Here is a 20,874-nt window from a genome sequence, read left to right as displayed (position 1 = left end):
TACTGCTGCTTCCATTCTATGGTTTCTGCAGTGTAAAAGTGCCAAATGCAATGATACACACAGAAAAGATAATGAAATATGTTGTTTCTTGACAGAAAAATGTTAAGTTTAAAAATGTATCCAAGAATTGCTTTGCCTTTTGTCTTAAAGCACAAGACGCTGCTGTACCCAGCTTTTTATTTTTGAAGGGAGTGAAAGACTTGGTTAAGAATTTATTGTATGTGACTCCTTTTGGATATTGTTTTAAGTACAACATGGTGAGGGTTTGTGTTCACTGTAAATTCAGACCAAAAAACTCAGAGATAATTCTTTATTTCTGCAGCTATAAATTTCTGCACCTTTATTTCAAGCAGATATAAATGTTCCAGCAATCAAATTTCTATCTGTCTTCCATGAATAAGTAAGAAAGCAGATGTTACTGATTAAGAATTTAATAAACAGTCCTGTTAATGATGCACATCATAACAGAATCCCTTGCTCATTTTATTTATTTAGTTGGCTCTAATACAGTAAAAAGGAGCAGAAAACTGTGGTGATTAAAGTGTACAATAACTTTTATGTGAGGAAGGCAGATTGACTGCCCAGAAAATAGTTCCAAAACTGTCCTAGAGAGTTGCCAGCACCGATCTTACAGACAGTATTTCAGTATATTTATCCAGTTGGGGTTTTTTACTGCTCTTCCACCAGTATTAAATTCGAATTTAAATTCCTTTTTATTTACTGCACAGTAGCAGCGTCACAGCTGATAGTGATGGCTGGTGTCCAGTGTGGACCCAGGGAACACACGGATGGTCCAGCAGCAGGAGGGTCAGGTTGTTGTGTGTTTGGCCTTGAGGAAGGATCCATCTGCATGAGAATGAGTTTCTGGAATAGCTGGGGCAGCATTCTACCAAAGGTTTAATGCTGTTTGAAACGAAACAGGTGACATGACAAACACAGAACGTGCTGACTTGGAAGGGACCCACAAGGATCCTCGAGTCCAACTCCTGGCCCTGCACAGGCCCATCCCCAAGAGCCACACCATGTGTCACACAAACGCTCCTTGAGCTCTGTCAGCGTTGGTGCTGTGCCCACTGCCCCGGGGAGCCTGTTCAGTGCCCACCCACCCTCTATGGGAAACCCCTTTTCCCGACACCCGACCCAACGCTCCTCTCGGGAGGGACCCGTTGCAACGGCCCCGCCCCGCGCGCCCAGGGCGCAGCCGCGGCCCCGCCCAGCGGCGCATGCGCAGGGAGGAGCGGCCCGTCCCGTGCGCGCCGCCGGGTCCCGTCGCTGAGGGCACGGCCCGAGCGGGCCCCGCTCCGGTGGGTCACGGGCAGGGGGAGAGCGGCCCCGCTCCGCCGCTGGGTCACGGGGAAGGGCAGCGCAGCCCCGCTCCGTCGCTGGGTCAGGGGAGGCCCGGCCGGGCCCGCAGCGCCCGCGGGACTCCCGGGGGCAGCTCCGGCCTCCGCCGGCCGGGGGCAGGACCCCGGCGGAGCGGCGCGGCCTTGGTGCCCCCCAGGCGGGGCGTGAGGGGGGTCTCGGGGCCAGCGAGGGGCACGGCGGAGATGGCTCTCGAGAGGAATCCCCGGCAGGGAATCCTCGGCAGGGAATCCCTTCTCCCTCCAGGCGGGAGGTGTCAGGGGTACAGCTGCGACGAGAAGTGCCCTTTTATTTATTTAACTAATTAATTAATGAATTTGGTATATCTGTACATTCCTGAGTGCTTTCCAGGGCCGCGCTGGTGTAGAGGCTGCGGTCAGACGCCCCGGGCACGCTGGAGGGCCTTGTAGAGGCTTTGCTGAGGGCCTTGCAGGGCTCGCTGAGCCTTTCCCTCCTTTGCAGGGCCAAGATGAGTCTGTTCGGATCCACGTCGGGGTTCGGCACCGGCGGCACGAGCATGTTCGGCAGCACCACAGCGGATAACCACAACCCCATGAAGGTACGAGTGCCAGCCCCCGTGGGCACCACTGCGCCGCTCTGTGTGTTAGTGTGTCACAGCAGAGCCTAAAATTTGCTCCGTAGGAGTAATAAGATCTCAGCTCACAGTCTTTCAAACGTGGCAAGTTTTGTTTTGTCTCCTGTTCTTTGTAGGACATCGAGGTAACATCTCCACCTGATGACAGCATCTCTTGTTTAGCATTTAGTCCACACACGCTGCCGGGTAATTTCCTCATTGCAGGATCATGGGCCAATGATGTAAGTACTCACAGTCAGACATGCAGCTGAATAACTTGGGAGCATTGGTGCCTAAACAGCAAAATGGCATCCTAAAAACTTGTACCAGGGCACCTGATTATATAACTTGTTGAGGAACTCTAAAATTTGTGTCTGGTACCAAGCCACTAAGTTTGACAAAGCTGGTAAATCATCCAGTTTGACAGTGTAGCCTCAAAAAGATTCAAGTTCGTGCAACATTATTCAAGTTTGTTTGAATTGAAGGGTGAGATCCCAGCTGGCAAAAGCAGGGAGGGAAGAGGAGTGTGGGCATGTTTTTTAACTGTTGTGTTTGATCTACTGACTGGTGGCCTGCAGGGAGCAACTCCTGCCCAGCTGGGAGTTAAAGGTTCTGCAGGAGAGCACGGTGAGGTTTTTCGTGTTCTTAAGGTATTTTGAGGTGAAGTTGAAGTTATGGGGTTAAGTTTTGGCTGTACAGGTGAAAGGGACATAATCAGAGAAAATAAGGTTTCACTAGTTCTCAAAAAAACTACAAACCTTGGTGTTTATAATCTCACTTAATGTTGGATAAACTAAGGCTGGGATCTTCAAGACAATCTTTTAAGTTTGTGTTACTATGTTACTTCTGCATCTGCTTCTCCTGTTACAGGTTCGCTGCTGGGAAGTTCAGGATAATGGACAGACAATTCCAAAGGCTCAGCAGATGCACACAGGGCCTGTACTAGATGCCTGCTGGAGTGATGTATGTTCCTATTTAAAATACACAGTTTTGACCAAAACTCTAAAAAAAATGGCATGTGGTTTGCAGGCAGATGAGTAGATATAGCCCATGGTTGTTGTATAGATTTACATTGCTGTAAATGTGTGCTAAGTGTGTCCTGGTGGGATAGACTGACATGGGCTCAAGAAGGTTAAAAGTGAGTTTAAAAGCTAAGTGTGTATTTTAAAGTAGATAAAACCTAGCACTGTTTGCTCTTTTATGACATACAGGCATAAATAAATGTCCATTTTTATGCTGCTTCTTCGTCTTGCAATCCCAGTATGTGTTATATTGATGTTACACTATTATTAGAAGAGACTAAGACTTGGCAGTTTTCTGACAGATACTTCGTGATAGAACCAGTTAATCTCTTGGTCCTATTCTTGTTTTTTAGGATGGGAGTAAAGTATTTACTGCTTCCTGTGATAAAACTGCCAAAATGTGGGATCTCAACAGTAATCAAGCGATTCAGATTGCACAAGTACGTAATCAAGCCCCAAACTATTAGGTGGTTCTTTTTACTTTTCTGTTTGTATTAAAATGTACCTTTCTCAGCATTTTTATATTTTTGAGATAGTGAAATGCACCTGAGTAGGTGATCAAAGTGATTTGAGTAACCTGTGCACCTGTTTCCTCTTTTTCACTCAAAAGAACTTTTTCCATTGCTGCAGTGATCTCACTAAATTACCCTGCTGCATTAGAGGGGAAAAAAAATTCAGATATCATTGTATTGACTTTCACAAATGGATGAAAAGTGTAAATAAATAGAAAAATATGAGAAGCATAAACAAGAAGCATGGCCTGTTATATTAGTAATTGTCTGTCTGTTTGTCCTTTTTTTTTCTTCAGCACGATGCTCCTGTGAAGACTATCCATTGGATCAAAGCACCCAATTATAGCTGTGTGATGACAGGAAGCTGGGATAAAACTTTGAAGGTATGATTTTCACCTGAACAAATGGACACAAAGTGTGCTGATCATTTGTGTATGAAAGTATGTATGTGAAGTGAAAATATTTTATTAAATGCTAATAGTGGAATAGCCTCACTTCACAGAATGAAACAACTTGTGCCAGTTGTGTGGCACAGGTTTTACTGAAGTAATTTGAATCCTCAGCTCCCAGTGTAAGTTTGTTCATTTTTCTTTTCCCATCAGTTCTGGGATACCCGTTCACCAACACCTATGATGACACTGCAGCTCCCTGAAAGATGTTACTGTGCAGATGTGGTAAGCCAGGATATACAGGAAACTGGTGTCAGCAGGATGACTGGGAGTAGGAATAAACTGGCAGATTTTGGGGCTTCTCTAGGGTAGTACTGAATACTGCTAGTATTTAATCTCTGTGCGATTTTAGTAGTAGAACATAATCTGATCTTAATTTCTCAATGGCAGTGAAAAACTGACTTGTTATGTCCGAAGATATGTCTACAAATGAACTTTGTTCTTCTTCCCTCTAATTCCTTTAAGTTCATCAGGGTTTTCTGTGAAGTAATGGACTTCTCTGCCATGCTCTTAACACAAGTGTCTCTCTTCCAACTTGTTTTACAACCTTATCCAGGTTCATCCTATGGCAGCTGTGGCTACTGCAGAAAGGGGTTTGATAGTTTACCAGTTAGAGAACCAGCCTTCTGAATTTAGAAGAATAGACTCTCCTCTTAAACACCAGGTAAATTATAATATTTGTTATGAGTGTGTTTCTACAGATTATTGACATTCTGGGCTTGACATTTCCTGGTAAAAACAAGCACTATTTCAAAGCCAAGTTTTCTTAGTATGCCACATGACCTGGTCTGCCATTGATTTATTGGTGATTTTCATAAGGATTTAGAAATTCAAATACTATGGCCCAAATTCTCAACAGAATTTGACCCATCTCTTGGCGTTGTTTGTGGTTTTGCTTTACTTTGGTGTCTGTGATGTTTTGTGTCCCCGTGGAAAAGAAGTTTCTCAGAATCCTTTGTATCTTTCTTGAATTTAGCATCGCTGTGTTGCTATTTTTAAAGACAAAGTGAACAAACCAACTGGATTTGCCCTTGGAAGTATTGAAGGAAGAGTAGCTATTCATTATATCAACCCCCCAAATCCGTAAGTATTTATTAAAACATCCTTTCTGTGTTGATCAGGTCACAATAATGAATCTAAAAAGATATTTTTTTAATTGCTTTTTTATTTCCCTCCCAGTGCAAAAGATAATTTCACTTTTAAATGCCATCGCTCGAATGGAACAAACACATCAGCACCTCAGGACATCTATGCTGTAAGTACTGAACATGTGCCACTCTATCACATATACAGGGCAGTTTACACTCATAATGTCAAGTTGGATCTGAATTGTTTGTTCTCCTTGACCTTTTGTCTTGCCAAAACTTGTCTTAGACATATATTTAAAGACCTGTCATACTGAAAGAGGAAAGACAAATTTTTATACTTCCCATAAAACAAGCACCAGATCAGCCTTTCACAAAATCATCAACAGGTGGAGTTGAGACTTGTTAACTTTGCAGATATTGAAACAAAACTTAATGTAGTTGTGTAATGCCATTATGCATAGAATTTTTAGGTACTACAAAAAAACCGTGATGCTTTTCTTATTGCTTTGGTGATTTTTGTTTGGTTATTTTTTTGTTTTTTGGGTTTTTTTCTCCAAAAATATATCTGAAAACATTGTATAAAATAAGAGTCCTATCTAGTTGATTTTTTTTTTCCCCGTCTATTTACTCTTTTAGGCTTTAGCACATCTGTTGTGAGTGTTCCCATCACCTGTTCACACATGTGGTGTTTTACACAGTATGTTTTGTGGTTCTGCAGGTGAATGGGATAGCATTTCACCCTGTCCATGGTACTCTTGCAACAGTGGGATCTGATGGCAGATTCAGCTTCTGGGATAAAGATGCACGGACGAAGCTAAAAACCTCAGAACAGCTTGACCAGCCAATATCTGCTTGTTGTTTCAACCATAATGGCAACATATTTGCATATGCTTCCAGTTATGATTGGTCAAAGGTAAGGAGGTTTGGACTCTCATTCATGCTTGCAGTTGACAACTGAGTCTGTCCTTGTCATGTGAGGTTTCCACTGTTTGTTATAAATAGAAGCTGGGTTTTTCTAGTTTTTGAGAAAATTTACAATGGTCACTTTGGACACCTGATGAAGTTTTAACACTGAAATTGTGCATTCTGGGGGTTTTTAGCTTCAGTTGGACAAGATTGCTAAACGATTCTGTCTTGCAGATGTGGATGAGCAGAATGTAAATTCCATGATTCAGAAGTGGCTGTGGTTGCTCACACACATTCTGCCCTGGGCAGTGTCCTGGGGCAGTGTGGCACCCAAACAGGTTCCCACAGATCTCTTTGAAATGCACAGCTCTGCTTCCTGTCCAGGGGAGAAAAAGCTCTGACTGTCGTTATAAACACCCCAGTGTTCGAATGCCATGTACTGAATTTTCACTACAACTGAGTGAAGCTTTTTGATGGTGCTTATTTATGTGTTTCTCTTCCAAACTTAACAATATATATTGAAGAGAATCACAACAAATGTGTGGAAAATCAGTACTTCTTAATAGTTTAAGAAGGGAGGGTAGCAAGATTGAAATGTAACTGATTTCCATGGTACTTTCAGGGTCATGTTCCTTGTATTTATGACTGAAATGAATGCAGAAGTCACACAGATAAACTCAATTGCATGCCACAAAAAGCAACATTTTAATTGACTGCATTGTATCTAGTCTTCTGCCCAAAGTAAGATAACTCAGCCGTGCCAGGGCAGATGAATTCTTCACTTCTAATGCTTGGGTAGACTGCAGTGGTAGAGATGGACCAGCTATCTGTAAATCAGTATTAAGTAGTAAAACCAGTAGGTGTTAAGTACTAAACTTCCTTCCCAGAACCATTTCTGTCCATAGCATTGGTAATTTCCAACTTACATGTTGGACTTCAGTGGCTTTATTAGTGTTTACTCTCCCTGATTTGGATACTTGGGTCCTGAGCTGGTAATGTGGATGCAAATAATGTCAATATGCAAAATGACAGATTTGCATCTGTAGCTGGGGAAGAGATAATTTTGCAGTTGCCTGTAGAGCTTGGGCTTCACTTTGAAAAGGTGTGACCTTGTGTCATTTAAAAGAGAGAAAATATAGAGTGACCTTTAAATATGGGTGACCTTTAAAGGTTTAAAAAAATCATACTGAGCTTTTGTGCTGCACCTGTAAAGTAGAACTTAGAGATGTGTGGTTATTTTTTTTATACTTTTCAAATGGATAAACATCCCTTAAATATTACTTTATATGCACAGTTCTTATAATTGCTTGTTATAGTAAGCTCTTTCTAATCCACCAGCATGGTCCAATATCTGGTCTTAAAGGCTTTCAAATTAAGCCTTAATAAACAAAACTAATGGAATATCCATATTCTTACATTTTAAGGTTATGCTGATATTTCTTGTTTGAAGAGAGTAAATGTAGATTATTTTTCTTTTTAGGGTCATGAATTCTATAATCCACAGAAGAAAAACTACATTTTTCTGCGAAATGCAGCAGAAGAGCTAAAGCCCAGGAATAAGAAGTAGAGTCTGACTTGTGATACTCCACTTGTTCTGTTGTTCCTGCCTCTGCTCTTTTGCCATCTGGGCTCTGTTGCACCATGGTTCAGTTGACTTTGGATTACAAACATTTAGCAGGAACTGTAAAAGTTAAATGTAATCTGACTTGCTGGAGAACATTTTTCAAATTAGATACTCTGATGTGTTTAAGAAAGAGAGTCTCGTAATGACATGATTTAACCACTCTCTGTTCCACAGCAATAATGAAATTGCAGCAAAATCAACATCTGGGGTAGATGTTCCTGCTTTGAAGTGCAACCATTTGTATCTATGGATTTATTTTGTTAGTACAACATTAAAATTTGTTAATTATAATAGTTCTGGAGAAGTTGTATAAATACTGTATTTTTTTTAAGTACTTGAAGAATCACCATTAATTCTTCTCAAAGGAGGCTTGTTTTTTCTTATTGATAATTCAGGGGTTCTTTCATTGCTTTCTGGTTTTTGAAATGGAAGCATTGTCTGCTGTATGCCAGGAAGAAATGCCTTGCAAATTGTTTTCCCTCCTTTTTTCAGATGAGTAGGAAGGTATGTAAGGGGCCAACAGCAGTGACAGAAACTCAAGACAGAAGATGGGCCCAGTGCAAACTTTACTTTAGTTTTTTTCTAACACTTCAGCAATGGTCACAAACTTTGAGCCACTCACGCTTTTTCTAGTTCAGAGAAGTTGCCAGTGGTGCCAAGTGTTAAAATGTTCAGTAACACAAGCAAACCATTAAAGGTTTTATTCATGACCAAACCAAGGTGTGCAAAATTCTTGTGACCTGAACTGCTTGGAAACTGACACCTTTTAGCGTTAAAAGTTGGTTGTTCTGCGTCTCTCTTAACGTGATTTTGTCCTGGAACAGAGTGTTCAGGACTGAAAAAAATAGTCATTTTTGTAGTAACTAGAAAGTAGTGCTGGGGAGCTTCATCCAGATCAAAAACGCTGTGAAACAAAGCGAGTGGGTCTCTTTCTGACTTGAATCTACCACTGTTTACTTTTAACTAGTCAGTTGTATACATGCCAAAGTTTTCTTTTCAGAAGTGAATGCTTATTATTCCTGTCTAACTTGTTTATTTGATAATGACTGAATAAAAAGGGGGGGCGCATGTATAGAAATACATGTCATATTGTACAAATTCTCTGTAAAACTGTTATGTTTTGATGCTTATGGTTATGGATTCATGCTGCATTTCAAATAAAATTTTTACTAAATGCTTTTTTATATTCAAAAGTTCTGTTTATAATACCGTGGACAGTGTGGTGTGTTCACTTGTAGAAGCAGCTTCTTGTCCTTTCGCTGTAATTCAGAGGCATTTTCTGAAAGTCCACTGCCTTTTCCTCCAGCTGGGAATTGAGTGCATTTTCCAATTGCTGTTTCACTACAAATGATTCCTGTGGTTTTGGGTGAAGGAGTTGGGAGAACTGGTGTGAAAGGTCTTTTGTTTTGTGAGAGTGAATCAAGTTCCTTGGTATTTCAACAGGGATGATCTCTTCTATGTTTTTATTTCTCAAGACAGTTTTTTTTCTTGCTATCTATGTATGGTTTTAGATTTCACATTCATGAACTGTTTGTTTTCTTTAAGGTAGGAAAGAGTTCCCAGCACTTACATCAGTAGCTGGTCATTTCCTCAAACATTTTTTCTGTTTCTGTTGATTTTTTTTCCTAAGGTTGCAATTGTTATGAAGCAATTTTTGGTTGTCAGCACATTTTTCCAGACTTCCCAGTCAGGTGAATGCCACCAAGCAACTGCAGGCTCAAGATTAGGTGGATGTGACTGTGGATGTGCAGAACTCCCACTGGTGTAAACAGGGGAGAATGGAATGTATCATTGTTTCTTGTTTTAAAGAATCTGGTATTTTTAGTGTAAATACTCAACAGTGTGAATTAGGTGAGAGAAAATAGATTAGTTTAGCAGGTACATTTCTGTGGGAATCCCATGGAGTCGAACCTACGTAAGTGGACACTAAAGCCAGCACTGCTCAGTCTTGTTTTGTAATTTGTAATGTGTTGATATGTTGAGTAGTTATTCTCCTGCTGGACTCAATTTCTTTGTCAGTGAGGCTTCAGAATTGTTTAGTCATCACCTGCTGCTTGTTCAGACTAATTTTAGACGGGCATATTTTCCATTATGTTGCCGTGCATATTAGAGATATTCAACTGGGAGGAGAGAGTCAAACTGAACTGATTTGTTTTCCATTACCGAAGTTAAGAGAACACATTGGCAATTTACTCCTCCCTGGAATTATTGTGAGGCTGAGTTGTAAAGTACACACAGCTGTGTGCCTTCGAGCATCAAACATAAGTGAGAGCTTATTCACACACTAATAAATGTTAGAGCATTTCTGGAAATGTATTAACTTGCTATTCTGTGGCAGTTACCTGTCAAAAAAACCTGAGTGAAGAATGTAAGGTTCCTATTTTCACCAGTTTTTTGAAAGTTTGCTGTCAATGTTCGTGTTTTATTGCACAAAAATAATCTTTGGCATAAAGAGCAATTCAGTTAAGCCTCCCAAAATGGGAATATTTTACAATATTTTTAGATGAGCTTCCACCTGCTACTCTCACGTGTCAGTGGTTTTGCACATTGGTTTAATGAAGTGTATTTCAGAAAACTAAGCAATTGCAAAGTTTGTCTGCTAAAGCCTTTCACAAATGAAACCAGACATGTTTGCACAATGGCAGGCAGGCAGAGTGTCTTAATTTACCATCTGTCAGAGGAAATGCAATACTGAATTGGTGAGTACTCCAGCTCTAGCACCTAGGCCAGGAAACAGGTCTGTTTGAGTTGTTTTCCAGAGAGGTATGGATTTGAGATTGAGGTGGGGTTAGGCATATGTGGGACATTTCAATTAAACTATTGCTTAGGCCTGGTTTAATTTAACTGTGAAAAAGTGCTGTTTGCAGATGTGGTGTTTGGACAAATTGTGTCAAACCACTGTCACAAGGTTCACACTGTCTGGTCTTTGAAATGATAGAAACCACTTATTTCTCATTTGCTTTTTCTTCTTTGTTTGTAGAGATGGACCCAGGCAAAGTGAAATGCTGTTATGCTTTTTATGTCTCCAGATTGGCTAAGTATCATTTGCAGTCCAGGGTGAGGTGAAAGAACTCACTTTCACTTTTTGAAAGAACTTCTTTCAACAGTCTTTGATGGAGATTCACTGTGTAAAACGTTTCCCTTGGGTTGTTCACCTTTACCAGCCAGGTAAGAATCACCATCTGGTGCTGCAGCACACAATAACGAACGGAACAAATTCGGAACAGAAGCAATTCCCTGATAACATTCTCTACACCAGCAGTTGCAGAATGCACAAAATGCTCCCGTTCAAAGCCGTTGCTGTAGATCTGCTGCCGTGCCAGGCGATGGCAGTGCTGATGGCTCCCGAGGAAAGCTCTCCCTGCAGCCCTGGCTGCAATGCTTGTCTCCACTGGAGTTCTGTGAGGTGCTGGCAGTGCTGCTGCATGTGTGCTCTAATACAAAGTACAGTTATTTGTCATCTATTTGTTCCCCTTTCCTCACTATCAAACCCTGAAGGTCCTGTGAACCAAGTCAAACAAACATATTTCTTTTTCCCCTCCCTGCTGGCCTCAAGATTCCTGGGCTCCAGGCCGATTGCTCTCTTCCTTGCTGGCCTTGAAGGTCCCAGGCACCCGGCCAGCCCAGTGGTGTTAATGATCCCACCACCAAACAGGGAGGTGTAACAGCACCCAGAGCACTGACTATGAAGTCATGGAGTTAGAAATCCTAAGTGGAGAATTCAGACCCAGACTGGTGCTGAACAGTGAGACCCATGACCACCCCATGGCCACAGTTGCCTCCTCCATCCTCTGCTTCCTTGGGACTGAATGAGTGACTCTTATTCTATTACATGATTTCCAAGTCTGTATTATGATTGTTGTATTGATACAGCAAACCATGTATTAAGATCCTCCAACCTGCAGAGGGCCCTGGTGATAAGAAATTTTAATTTACGTTATAAATTCTGTATTATTCTACTTATAGATTGTACTAAATTGATTCTTCTTGTAGAAATCCTGTGACATACTAATCATAAATTCTATGCTATACTAATCATAATATAGTCTTTAAGAAAGCTTTAACCGTAACTACAATTTAGTGCTGTCTTCACTCTGAAGATCCCTAAAATCCTGTCTGTCCCCTTAGTGTCAGGTGTAACAGGCTTAACTTAAAAGACAAAAAACACCAGTAGTATTGCGTTGACAGAATGTTGTCTTTGCACACCTTGGGCTGTGAACTGGAGTTGGTAGAATTGTGTATTTCATCCCGCAGCTCACGTTCAAACAGCTTTTGTAATTCCAGGTATGCTTAGGTTTATACCCAGGCAGTGCAGGGCCCATCCTCCTGCTCTCAGCAACAGCACAGCCATTTCATGGATGGAAACTGCTGCTGCTCTTCCCTTGCAAGGTCAGAATAAACGGAGCAGCATCAGCTGGCTGGCTGGGATGGTTCCAGCAGGCAGATGCTGGGACTGCTGTTGTGCAGGGTGTTCCGTGTACACATGGAGTAGCCTGTGTTCCCAAGAAACAAGCCCATGAGAATCCAGCTGCTGGAGTGGCACATTGGGTTATCAGCTACAAGAATTACGAATTGAGAAGTGGCAGTGACTCGTCTGCACAGCCCCAGGTAGGTCCCACTTGACAGAGGTGGGCACAGCATTGGGTCAGGCTGGTACCTGTGCCAGTTTGATCTCACTCCTTCCTCAAATGCAAAACAAACTTTCATCTGTTTGTACCATTTGCCTGAAATGGGGGGGATGCATCATTAAAAGTAATTCACACTGTTTAGGACTTGGTTGTAAGGTAATATGAGACTGAGGCAGCATCACAAAGGGGACCAAGTGCCTTGGGAACACTTGCATTGACGAGCAGTTCCAAATGTTTGTGTTGCATCAGCTCTGCAAATGCTTTTTGTTGCAGTGCATAAAAGATACAATACCTGTCAACATTAGCTTTGTAAAGAGAGACCGTTTTCTTCTGTTGACTAATTATCCAGTGAATATATTCAGTTTGAAGAGACACTTCAATAATTTAGCAGGCATGTGCCAGGTAATATAGGAGCTTTTGTCTTACTCGTGGCATAGATCTTCAACCCTGTGTAACTCAATCTCTGGCTTTATGTATTCAAGGAAGTGTTTGGTATAGCTCCTGTATCAGGTGCCACTGAAAAGCAGGCCTAGATAAAAGATTAAGGTAATACTCTCAACTGTGCATAGGGAAGGTTTACCCTTTACTGCCCAGTGTATCTTTTGCAGGCAATAACTGCTTTCTACGTGTGAGGTGTGGATATCCTGAGATGTAACAATGGGTTTGTTGTAGCAACAGAAAAATGCTGGAAACTGCACGTTAAATACCCCAGTCAGCAAAGTCTCTAATTCTTGATGGTGTATCAACAAATGCTTTGTAGTTTGATACAGAATGCTTTGTGTCATTAATGTTTCTTAAATGCAGATTATTGATTTGCTGGACCAGATAAGGGGAGCGATGTTCAGTTCCTCTCAATGCTATGAAGCCAAACTCCAGTGATTTTTTCAGCTCCTCCTGAGGTACTTACAGTTATGCCAGAAAGGTTCAAACGTCCTTTTCTGACCCACTGTCAGCTCGTTCAATCACCTTCCTCTGGCAGCCTTCAACAAAAGGAGATACATTTTGTTTAAAATAGGCCATGATTATGTACTCAGTAAACTGCACAGATAATTCAGTAGCTCAAACTGTTCTCAAAGGACTAAAACTAGAATTCAAATACAATCTTTACAATCTTTTTTTCTTTGGAAGGACAGCTGTCTGCCATGCTCCTGCTGTAACGCAGGGTGGGATTTATACGGACTCAGGTATCACTTACTGACAGGTAATTGCCTTCTGCAGATACCTGACTCTTTTCCTTGGAGGTCTCCCTTTTCTGTGTAATGTTCATTCTTGGTCTGTTGCAGACAGTAGCTGGTTGTTTAAGCATTAATGTTTAATTATGGAACAGTATCTATATAATTATAAAGAACAAATTTTACATCTGTTGAGTGTTGTCAGACTTCAAACATGAGCATGTAGCATTTCAGAAACACATTTACTGGACTGAAACAGCTTTTCACAAAACCACAGAAAGATGGGAGATGTGTATTTAAAGAGAACAGCTTAGCAAAACCTTTTTCATTGAACCCTTCTCCTATAGAGCTTTTGTTCAGCCATAGGCTGCGTGATGCAGTTGGAGTCGTTCTGTAGTGCTGACCTGTGTCTTTCTCAATGGCTGAGGTCATCCAGTTCATCATCTGAGCACTTCTCTTTGGTGGTCCTGCCAACAGCAGTAGGGAGATGAGAGAGATGATTGAACTCTCCAAACGATTCTGAACTGGCTTGGCCCAGGGAAATGTTCACCAATAGTAACCTACTTGCTCTTAGTAGGCCTCCTGACCTTCCTGGATAGTTCTGTCATGACTACCCTTCTGATAAGGAAACATAAAAACTGTTTTTTCTTCTTGTAGGCTGGTGAAAATGTCCTTTGAGGTAGGACTGGCCTTGGCACCCTGAGGCTGGCAAAAGGAAAATCATACTCTAAGAAGCAGAATGGATTCCTGGTTTAGTACTGATCCATATGCTTCATTCACGAGCTTGACTTGACTTCAAAAATGCAGATCAACTGATCTGTCAGCCTTTGTGTCCTTCTGAGAACACATGTAATACATGCCCTCTTTATTGTCTTACCCTGTTCTCTAACTAAAAGCATGATGTGGTCAGGAACTGGTCCGTGTGATTTAGCAGGAAATGGGCTGCCTTTGTTTCACTTGTCATGTCCAACTGATGTCATTGTCCTGTTGCAATGTTGGGGACATCGTGTTGCTGGCAACTGCCTGTTGAGCTGTTGATGCTTTTCCTCATCAGCAGTGACTGTGATGCTCCAGCCGATGGGATGTGGGTGTTGGACTGTCGGGAACCTGATGGCCTTGCCCAAGAGAGCTTTGACCTTTGCAGTCTGCGATTGTGCTGCACTTCTGTGGCACCATCATAACCAATATTTTTTTGTAAAAGGCCATTTTGGGCTTTTTGAGACCATGCAGAAGCTGGAATCATTCAGATTTCAGTCCAGGGAACTGTGTTTTTCTTTTTGAGTACCTTTCCAGGCTGCATGGATACACCTTCTGTATCCAGTGCTGATATGTTGTTGTCCTGACATTTCAATTGTGTTCATATCCTGTTCAGAGCCACTGATTCAGCAACGAATCTTTGCTGTCTTGTGTTTGAATAGAGTAGACATGGTAACTAGAGGGCTCTAAGAGTTTCTAACAAAACCTTTGAAGAAGGTTAATTACATACCATGCCAGTATTTGTGTGTGTGTGTGTGTGTGTGTATGGTATTCTGCGCTTGCCCAGGTTCATTGTGGGCATTAAATACCTTCTAAAAGTATCACAGCTGGAGGGATGATATCAGAGTCTGTATTAGTAAGGTCTAAAATACAGCAACCTGGAGAAAAGGACCATCAGGTCAAGAAGTGATCCATGGGTGAGACCCGGGTGTGGTCACCTGTGGGAAATTGGATAAAAAGGGCCTGGCTGAGGTCTGACCCAATGCCATCGATGTGTTTCAGCTCTGGAGTCACTTTTCTTTCACTGTTGAGAATGTCTGTTGTGTCCATACAACTGTGTTGTACATCCCAGAGCTGAGATATCTTGTTTAATGTTCTTCTGTGTCTTATTCCCTGGCTGGACTGTGTGGACAGTTCCTGCTCAGTTTGTACTACCAGTGTCACGTGCACTCCCATGAAAAGGTCATGGGATGTGGCCCTGGCAGCTCTGGCACAGATTGTTAGAAGCCTTCTGGCATTTTCTTTTTTTAAATCAGAAAATACCACTTAGTTTTATCATAACAGCTCCACAAATATTTGGCCAAAAAAAAAATAATTATTAATGCTTTTTCAAAAGGCCTGAAGTGAGCTTCCTTCCTTTAAAGAACATTAAATGATTTCTTGCTCATTTTCAAATGTAGTTTTATGTTTTTCAAAATGCTAACTAAAGTATGAAGTTACAATTAATATTTCCCAACATACGACATAAAATTGAAACAGCGAAAATATTTTTTTAACTATTTTGAGATGTAAGTTTTGCAGTTTGACTCAAATGGAATGTTTTTTTCTAAAAAAAACCTTTTTAAGGGAGGAAAACCCTTTTGATAATTAAATCCCAACCTAAGAGAGATGGGACAATATTTCCATTACAGAGAGGCAGATTTTCTGTGCAGGAATTCAGGAAGGGAACAACCTTTATTGGAGGTTGTGTTTAGCAGGTGGTGATAAGTGGCTTTATCTCTTTATCTTTCTCTCCCTTCTCCCCATGCTCTGTCTTTCAGATATGGGGATACCTGAGCCTGTTCCTGAAGAGTCTCTTCCTCCATGACATCACCAAAGGCAAACTTGAAAAAATGAGAAGTATTTTGGCCTCCATATCTAATGTCCTTCTGACATCATTTAATGTGTCATAGCAGAAAAATGTTTGCTGTATCTCTCTTTATCTTACAGCTCCTGTTGCCCACTGCTTACTATCAATGGAGGAGTTGTGGTAGAAAATTCGGATAGAAACTTCTGCCCCAGAAACTAACATGAGTTGTTTGCTTTGTCCTGGTACTTTTCTGTTTCTAACCCTTTATCGTCCCTTTCCTACCTTCTACAAGGTAAAGAAGAAACTGAGATCAGCTAGTGAAGGGTTTCCTGGATTTGTTACATAATTTAGTTGCAATGTGAAGATCTGCACTTTTCATTAGTTATTCATTAATAGGCCGAAGAGCGTCGTCCCTGTGGTCGCAGGAAAGGCAAGGGTTACCACTGCTCTAGGCCAAGACATTACAATACTGATGATGACAAAACTATTTGGCATAGATGCCAACAATGCCAGAAAACAAGCCACCATCCTAATCAAGGGCAGTATTTTCATTGCTCAGAAAGCCAGCCCAGCTCCCTGCTGTCAGACTGTGACAATCCCCAGCTGGCAGCCCCGGCCAGCTCGGCTGCGTCCCCGGTGCAGTGTCATTCCAGCTCCCCAGAGGGCTTTGCCAAGGCTGGGTAGAGTCTGTACACACACAGCTCCCAGGACTTATACCTGGATAAACAGCACATCACAGATCACGGAGGAGAAATTCCCCAAGAGCAGAGTAACGAGTACCAATAAATGCAGGTTTGACCACTCAAGGTGGGGGCATCAGGGGTTCACCACTGTGCCCCTGAAGCACCTTCCTTGCTGATCTGGTCCTTCCTGCTCCCAGACAGGTGGTTCATTCTTCCCCTCTGACATGCACGACCTGCACAAGGGCATGTGGAAGGAAAAGTGCTGGCTACTGTGCTGCAGCTGAGCCTCTCCAAGGAACTCATAGGAAATGGTAATGGTGTCAAGGAAAAACGCACAAGTTCTAGTTGGCAGCTGCAGGTGTATGAGCAATGTGATGGCACAGCCTCTTAGTTTCATTGGCAATATTATGTCTTTATCTTAATCTAGACTTATATCCAAGGCTTGCAGTGCAGCTCTGCCTTCCTGTGGCAAGATCCTCCAAGGAGTTATGAGCTCTGCAATTTCTTCCCTGAGCCTCTTAGTTTTCAGGAATCTTGTAGCTGTTACCATGATTCAGTTTGTGCTTTGTCATGGCACAGACACACAACTTTAATTTTGCCAAGGGATATCAAGTGGGAGGGCAGGAAGGTTTGGAGAAGTATAACTAGACTTCTAATGGCATTTCCTTTTGCCACAATTTTTAAAATATGCTTGTGGTCCAGCAGAGTCGAGGCAGGTGTCCCTTTTGTTGTTCTCACAGTCCCAGAGTTATCAATGTCCATATCCATGTGGCATCTTATTATGTTCTTTTAATGCAGGTTACTTGCACATTAAACCAGATCATTCTGTGCCCACTAGAGCTGGTGGTCTGATTGTGTGTAACTAGTTTAGCCAGCAAAAGGAAACAGAGTTCACTCAGTTCTGAAATATTTCAGAAGAGGAAACAGTCCTATTAGAAAATTCCTACAGAAGCAAAAGCCTATTCAAAAAGCAATCCTGATTGGGAACATCCTCTACTCAACTGTTTTGTTACAAGTGGCCCAAAGAAGGATAATTTTTCAATTCCTGTTGTGGCAGCAGCTCTGGGTTAAGCAATGGTTACGGTGTGTTCAGGGCACCAAAGCAGAAAATCTGAGACCACGGGCCCAGATGCAGAACTTCCTGCTATAACCTAAACCAAATGCCACTGAATGCAGCTTCCCTCAAGATCTCCCAGCACTGCTCCTGTTCACAGCCTAGCTGGTGGCCAGCATCCAGACTGAGCATTAGTAAAACTAACAAAGCAAACAGTTCCCACAGTAGATCCCTCTCTCTCCAGCTAACTTATTTAACTGTGGAGCTTCGAAGGGGGATGTTTCTTCTGCTGTTGTTGCAACAAGCAGTAAGTGGGTATCCATGGCAAAACTGAAGGGCACTGCCCTACAGCAATGAAGTCTTGGCTAAGCAACTGCAGCAACTGAAAAAGGTCAGAGCTCCACTGTAGCTACATTTTAAAAATAAAGCCCATCAGTCTCCTAAGAAATGAGGGAAGTTGGCTTTCTGATCAGACCTGGCATGTCTCAACCCAACTCTCCCGAAGACATCAGTGAAAGAAAGGGAAGTGCTCAGACAAGTATATGAGGAGAGTACCACAGAGCTTCACTACCAAGGGAGGGACAAGAACAGAAAGGACTTTGGGGCTTTGCAGAGGACAAGAAACAGGGAACATTTCCCCTGCTACTCTTTCCCCATCTCTGTCCTGCTCTTGTGCTCTTGAAGGTATAACTTCCTGCCACAATTTGTTTTTACTTCCTTCCTTCAGGCAGGGACTATTTCTACATGGTTTTGTGCCTGGATAGTCTTGCAGTGCCACCTTCTCACTTTCAGTGGAACCCAGGACACTTGGTTTGCTGATCTGCAGCTGCTCCATTCCAACCTCTTGGTTAATGCTGCTGAAATCCACCAGAAGGAGCCTTTGTGTATCAGTTTTGCATAAGCCTCAAGGAATATATTTACATGCAAGTAAAACCCCAGTGAGTTCTCTTAACTGTGTTGAATTATCATAAAATTAATCTTCCCAATCTGAATGAGAATAGGATGCTCTGGATTTGCAATACAAATCCTATACCTTAAGAATATGGATGGTTGTATACCCGCTGCTAAAGATGACTTTTCTCCCAGCCTCCTCATTGATTGACCAGTGTAGTTTTATTTCTTAATAACTACAAAGGACTAAATGTCCCCCTACAATAGCATGTATCAGATATGTGTTCCCCTTCTTGCTTGCAGTTGGCTCTTGGGTTTATGCTAAGCATTGTCCAGTATTCCTCAAGGCAGCTTCACACTTTGAGATATGCCTGTCTCTGAAGGAACTGTCTTTGACCAAAGAAACTTGAAACATTCTCTTCTCGGGTACTCGTGTTGTTGTAGTAAAAGCAGGAGAAGGTGTCATCAAACTGGCTCAGTCAAACTCCTGCAGATTTGATCTGATGGCTGGATTTAATCTGTTGGTGCTTTGGGGAGCATGATGGCTTATCACAAGAATGTGTGTGGGAAAATATAAAAAAATTAATTTACTCACATAAAGTTATCCTTACTCACTTTCTCTTCTCTTTCCCACTGTGTTTGTGGTAACAGCTCATCAGACCCTGCATTTGCAATAGCTGTACCATGAGACAGGAGATTTCATTTCCCGTCCTGCTTTCCAGGGTGTGGCAGAACTAAGGCAGCCTCCCCCAGCCACACCAGTGGGACCAGGGGGTTTGTGGTGCTCACCGAGTGCAGGTTTAGCCCTAACTTCTTTCTTGTTCTGTTCTGCCTGTAAGAGAACTCCTGTTCCTGCCTCTAGGAAAGAAGAGGAGCTGGGATCTCTCCTTTGAGAGATGTGAAGCTTATGTTTTTCCCCCGACCAGTGAAAGCATCAAGAATTGAGATACTGCTGGTTGCTTTTGAGAACTCTGCAAGCCTTGCCCTGCAGAGGAGCCAGAGCCTCTTTGGATGATTTGAATCTTTGCCATCATTTGGAGCAGAATGAAGCTCTGTAAAAGGACAGTGACTGAGTGCCAACTGGGTTGTCATTAGCTCGGGCGGCCCAGGAAGCAGCTGATGTGCAGTTTGCGGTGGAAGTCATGCAGACAGAAGGGGTATGACTCAGTGGTGGAGAGGCCCCGACCTCTGGCTGGAGTCCGACCCCAAAGGTGTATTCCAGGCTTGCTGTTGGGATGGATCAGGGACAGCTGCGCATAATCCATCACTGCATGAAACACAAAAGCTCCACAGATTTCCATGGGGCTGTCTGTCTGCAGAAGGCTGTTAATGTCACAGTGATGTTGGGTGCTGCTGGCCCAGCTCCATCCTTTTTCCCACAGTAATCAGTGGAAATGTGTCCTAGTCTTGAAGTCTGGTGCTTTAGTCCTGAAAAGCTTAATGGCTTTCCTTGGCTTTTTGTTTTCCCCCTCTCTTTTATGAAGCATAGGGTGTTTAGAACTATGGAAGCAATGCAAGAAAAATATTAATGAATAACTACAGAGTGCAGACATTAATGCATTCCTTTCTCTTGAAATAACTGGCTTTTCTCTGTGGGGTCCATGAAAGAAAAACGTCTGCAGTTTGAACCTGCTGTATAGAAGCCAAAGTTGATGGTGATTTAGAACTTCACTGGCTTTTTTTGCTAACGTTACCTCTGCATTTATCATGTGGCAAAAAATCTCTTTCTCTGTAAAATGATAAACCTAAGGCACAGGGGCAGTTCTTGAGGTTCTGGGAGATGGAAACCATGAATGAACAAGGACTTCTGGGACCCGCTCTCACACCCTAGACTCCAACTGATGTTGGAGGAAATAAAGGATTGCAAGTGTTCTCCAGCAATGGATTCTGAGGTACAAAGTAGCTTTTCAGGTTTTGTTTTCCTGCAGTTATGGACAGAGCGGTACAGGGAGTGAATATGGGGCTGTGCTACAGTAACAATACCCCAAGGTTTGAATCACAGGTCAGGGCTGAAACCTACAGGTCAGGTCAAAGGTAGTGGCACTTCACAGTCTTATATTTCATAGTAGGAGCTGTCTGTCCTTTCAGGGACCAAAATGCAAAACGGGGACAGTGGAGGAGAATCCCCTTGCTGAACACCAACGGGAATGGTGCATCCCTGTCCGCAGAGGCAGGCTGCACAGGTAGATGCTGAAGTGTCCAGAGGAGAAAGCAGGAGGCTTAAGAACCTTAAGAAAGATACTTCTGGAGCCCTGTTCGGTGCCTGAACCTCCCTGGTGATTCTATTCAACACCAGCCCTTCCTCCTGCCTTGGCTTCGAGCACGCCGGTGCCACCAAGGCTGCCAGCTGCCGGGTGGCTTTGT

General features: G+C 42.5%; 1 protein-coding gene and 1 long non-coding RNA gene across 2 annotated transcripts; both read left to right on the top strand.

Annotated features, from left to right (window-relative positions):
• The first annotated feature begins 1,185 nt into the window (after positions 1-1,185).
• Positions 1,186-8,730, top strand: RAE1 (ribonucleic acid export 1). The gene is made up of 12 exons (XM_064674141.1): positions 1,186-1,304; positions 1,825-1,921; positions 2,074-2,178; positions 2,807-2,899; positions 3,312-3,398; positions 3,767-3,853; positions 4,073-4,144; positions 4,476-4,583; positions 4,896-5,002; positions 5,099-5,174; positions 5,726-5,920; positions 7,394-8,730. The coding sequence occupies exons 2-12, from the start codon at positions 1,832-1,834 to the stop codon at positions 7,478-7,480; spliced, it is 1,107 nt and encodes a 368-aa protein (XP_064530211.1). The 5' UTR covers positions 1,186-1,304; positions 1,825-1,831; the 3' UTR covers positions 7,481-8,730.
• Positions 8,731-10,604: 1,874 nt separating this feature from the next.
• On the top strand, positions 10,605-16,204 carry LOC135423665 (uncharacterized). The gene is made up of 4 exons (XR_010434876.1): positions 10,605-11,380; positions 11,822-11,926; positions 12,005-12,145; positions 15,854-16,204. It is a non-coding gene; the product is annotated as an uncharacterized LOC135423665 (long non-coding RNA).
• Positions 16,205-20,874: the final 4,670 nt, after the last annotated feature.

The sequence above is a fragment of the Pseudopipra pipra genome, chromosome 17 (assembly GCF_036250125.1).
Source record: "Pseudopipra pipra isolate bDixPip1 chromosome 17, bDixPip1.hap1, whole genome shotgun sequence".
NCBI lineage: Eukaryota > Metazoa > Chordata > Aves > Passeriformes > Pipridae > Pseudopipra > Pseudopipra pipra.
Note: the sequence above shows the minus strand (reverse complement) of the source record. Positions and strands in the feature narration are given on the sequence as shown.

Coding starts and splice junctions, on each gene's coding strand:
- RAE1 (XM_064674141.1), top strand. CDS start 1,832: ATGAGTCTGTTCGGATCCACGTCGGGGTTCGGCACCGGCGGCACGAGC. Junction 1,922..2,073: donor ATAACCACAACCCCATGAAG/GTACGAGTGCCA, acceptor TGTTCTTTGTAG/GACATCGAGGTAACATCTCC. Junction 3,399..3,766: donor AAGCGATTCAGATTGCACAA/GTACGTAATCAA, acceptor TTTTTTCTTCAG/CACGATGCTCCTGTGAAGAC.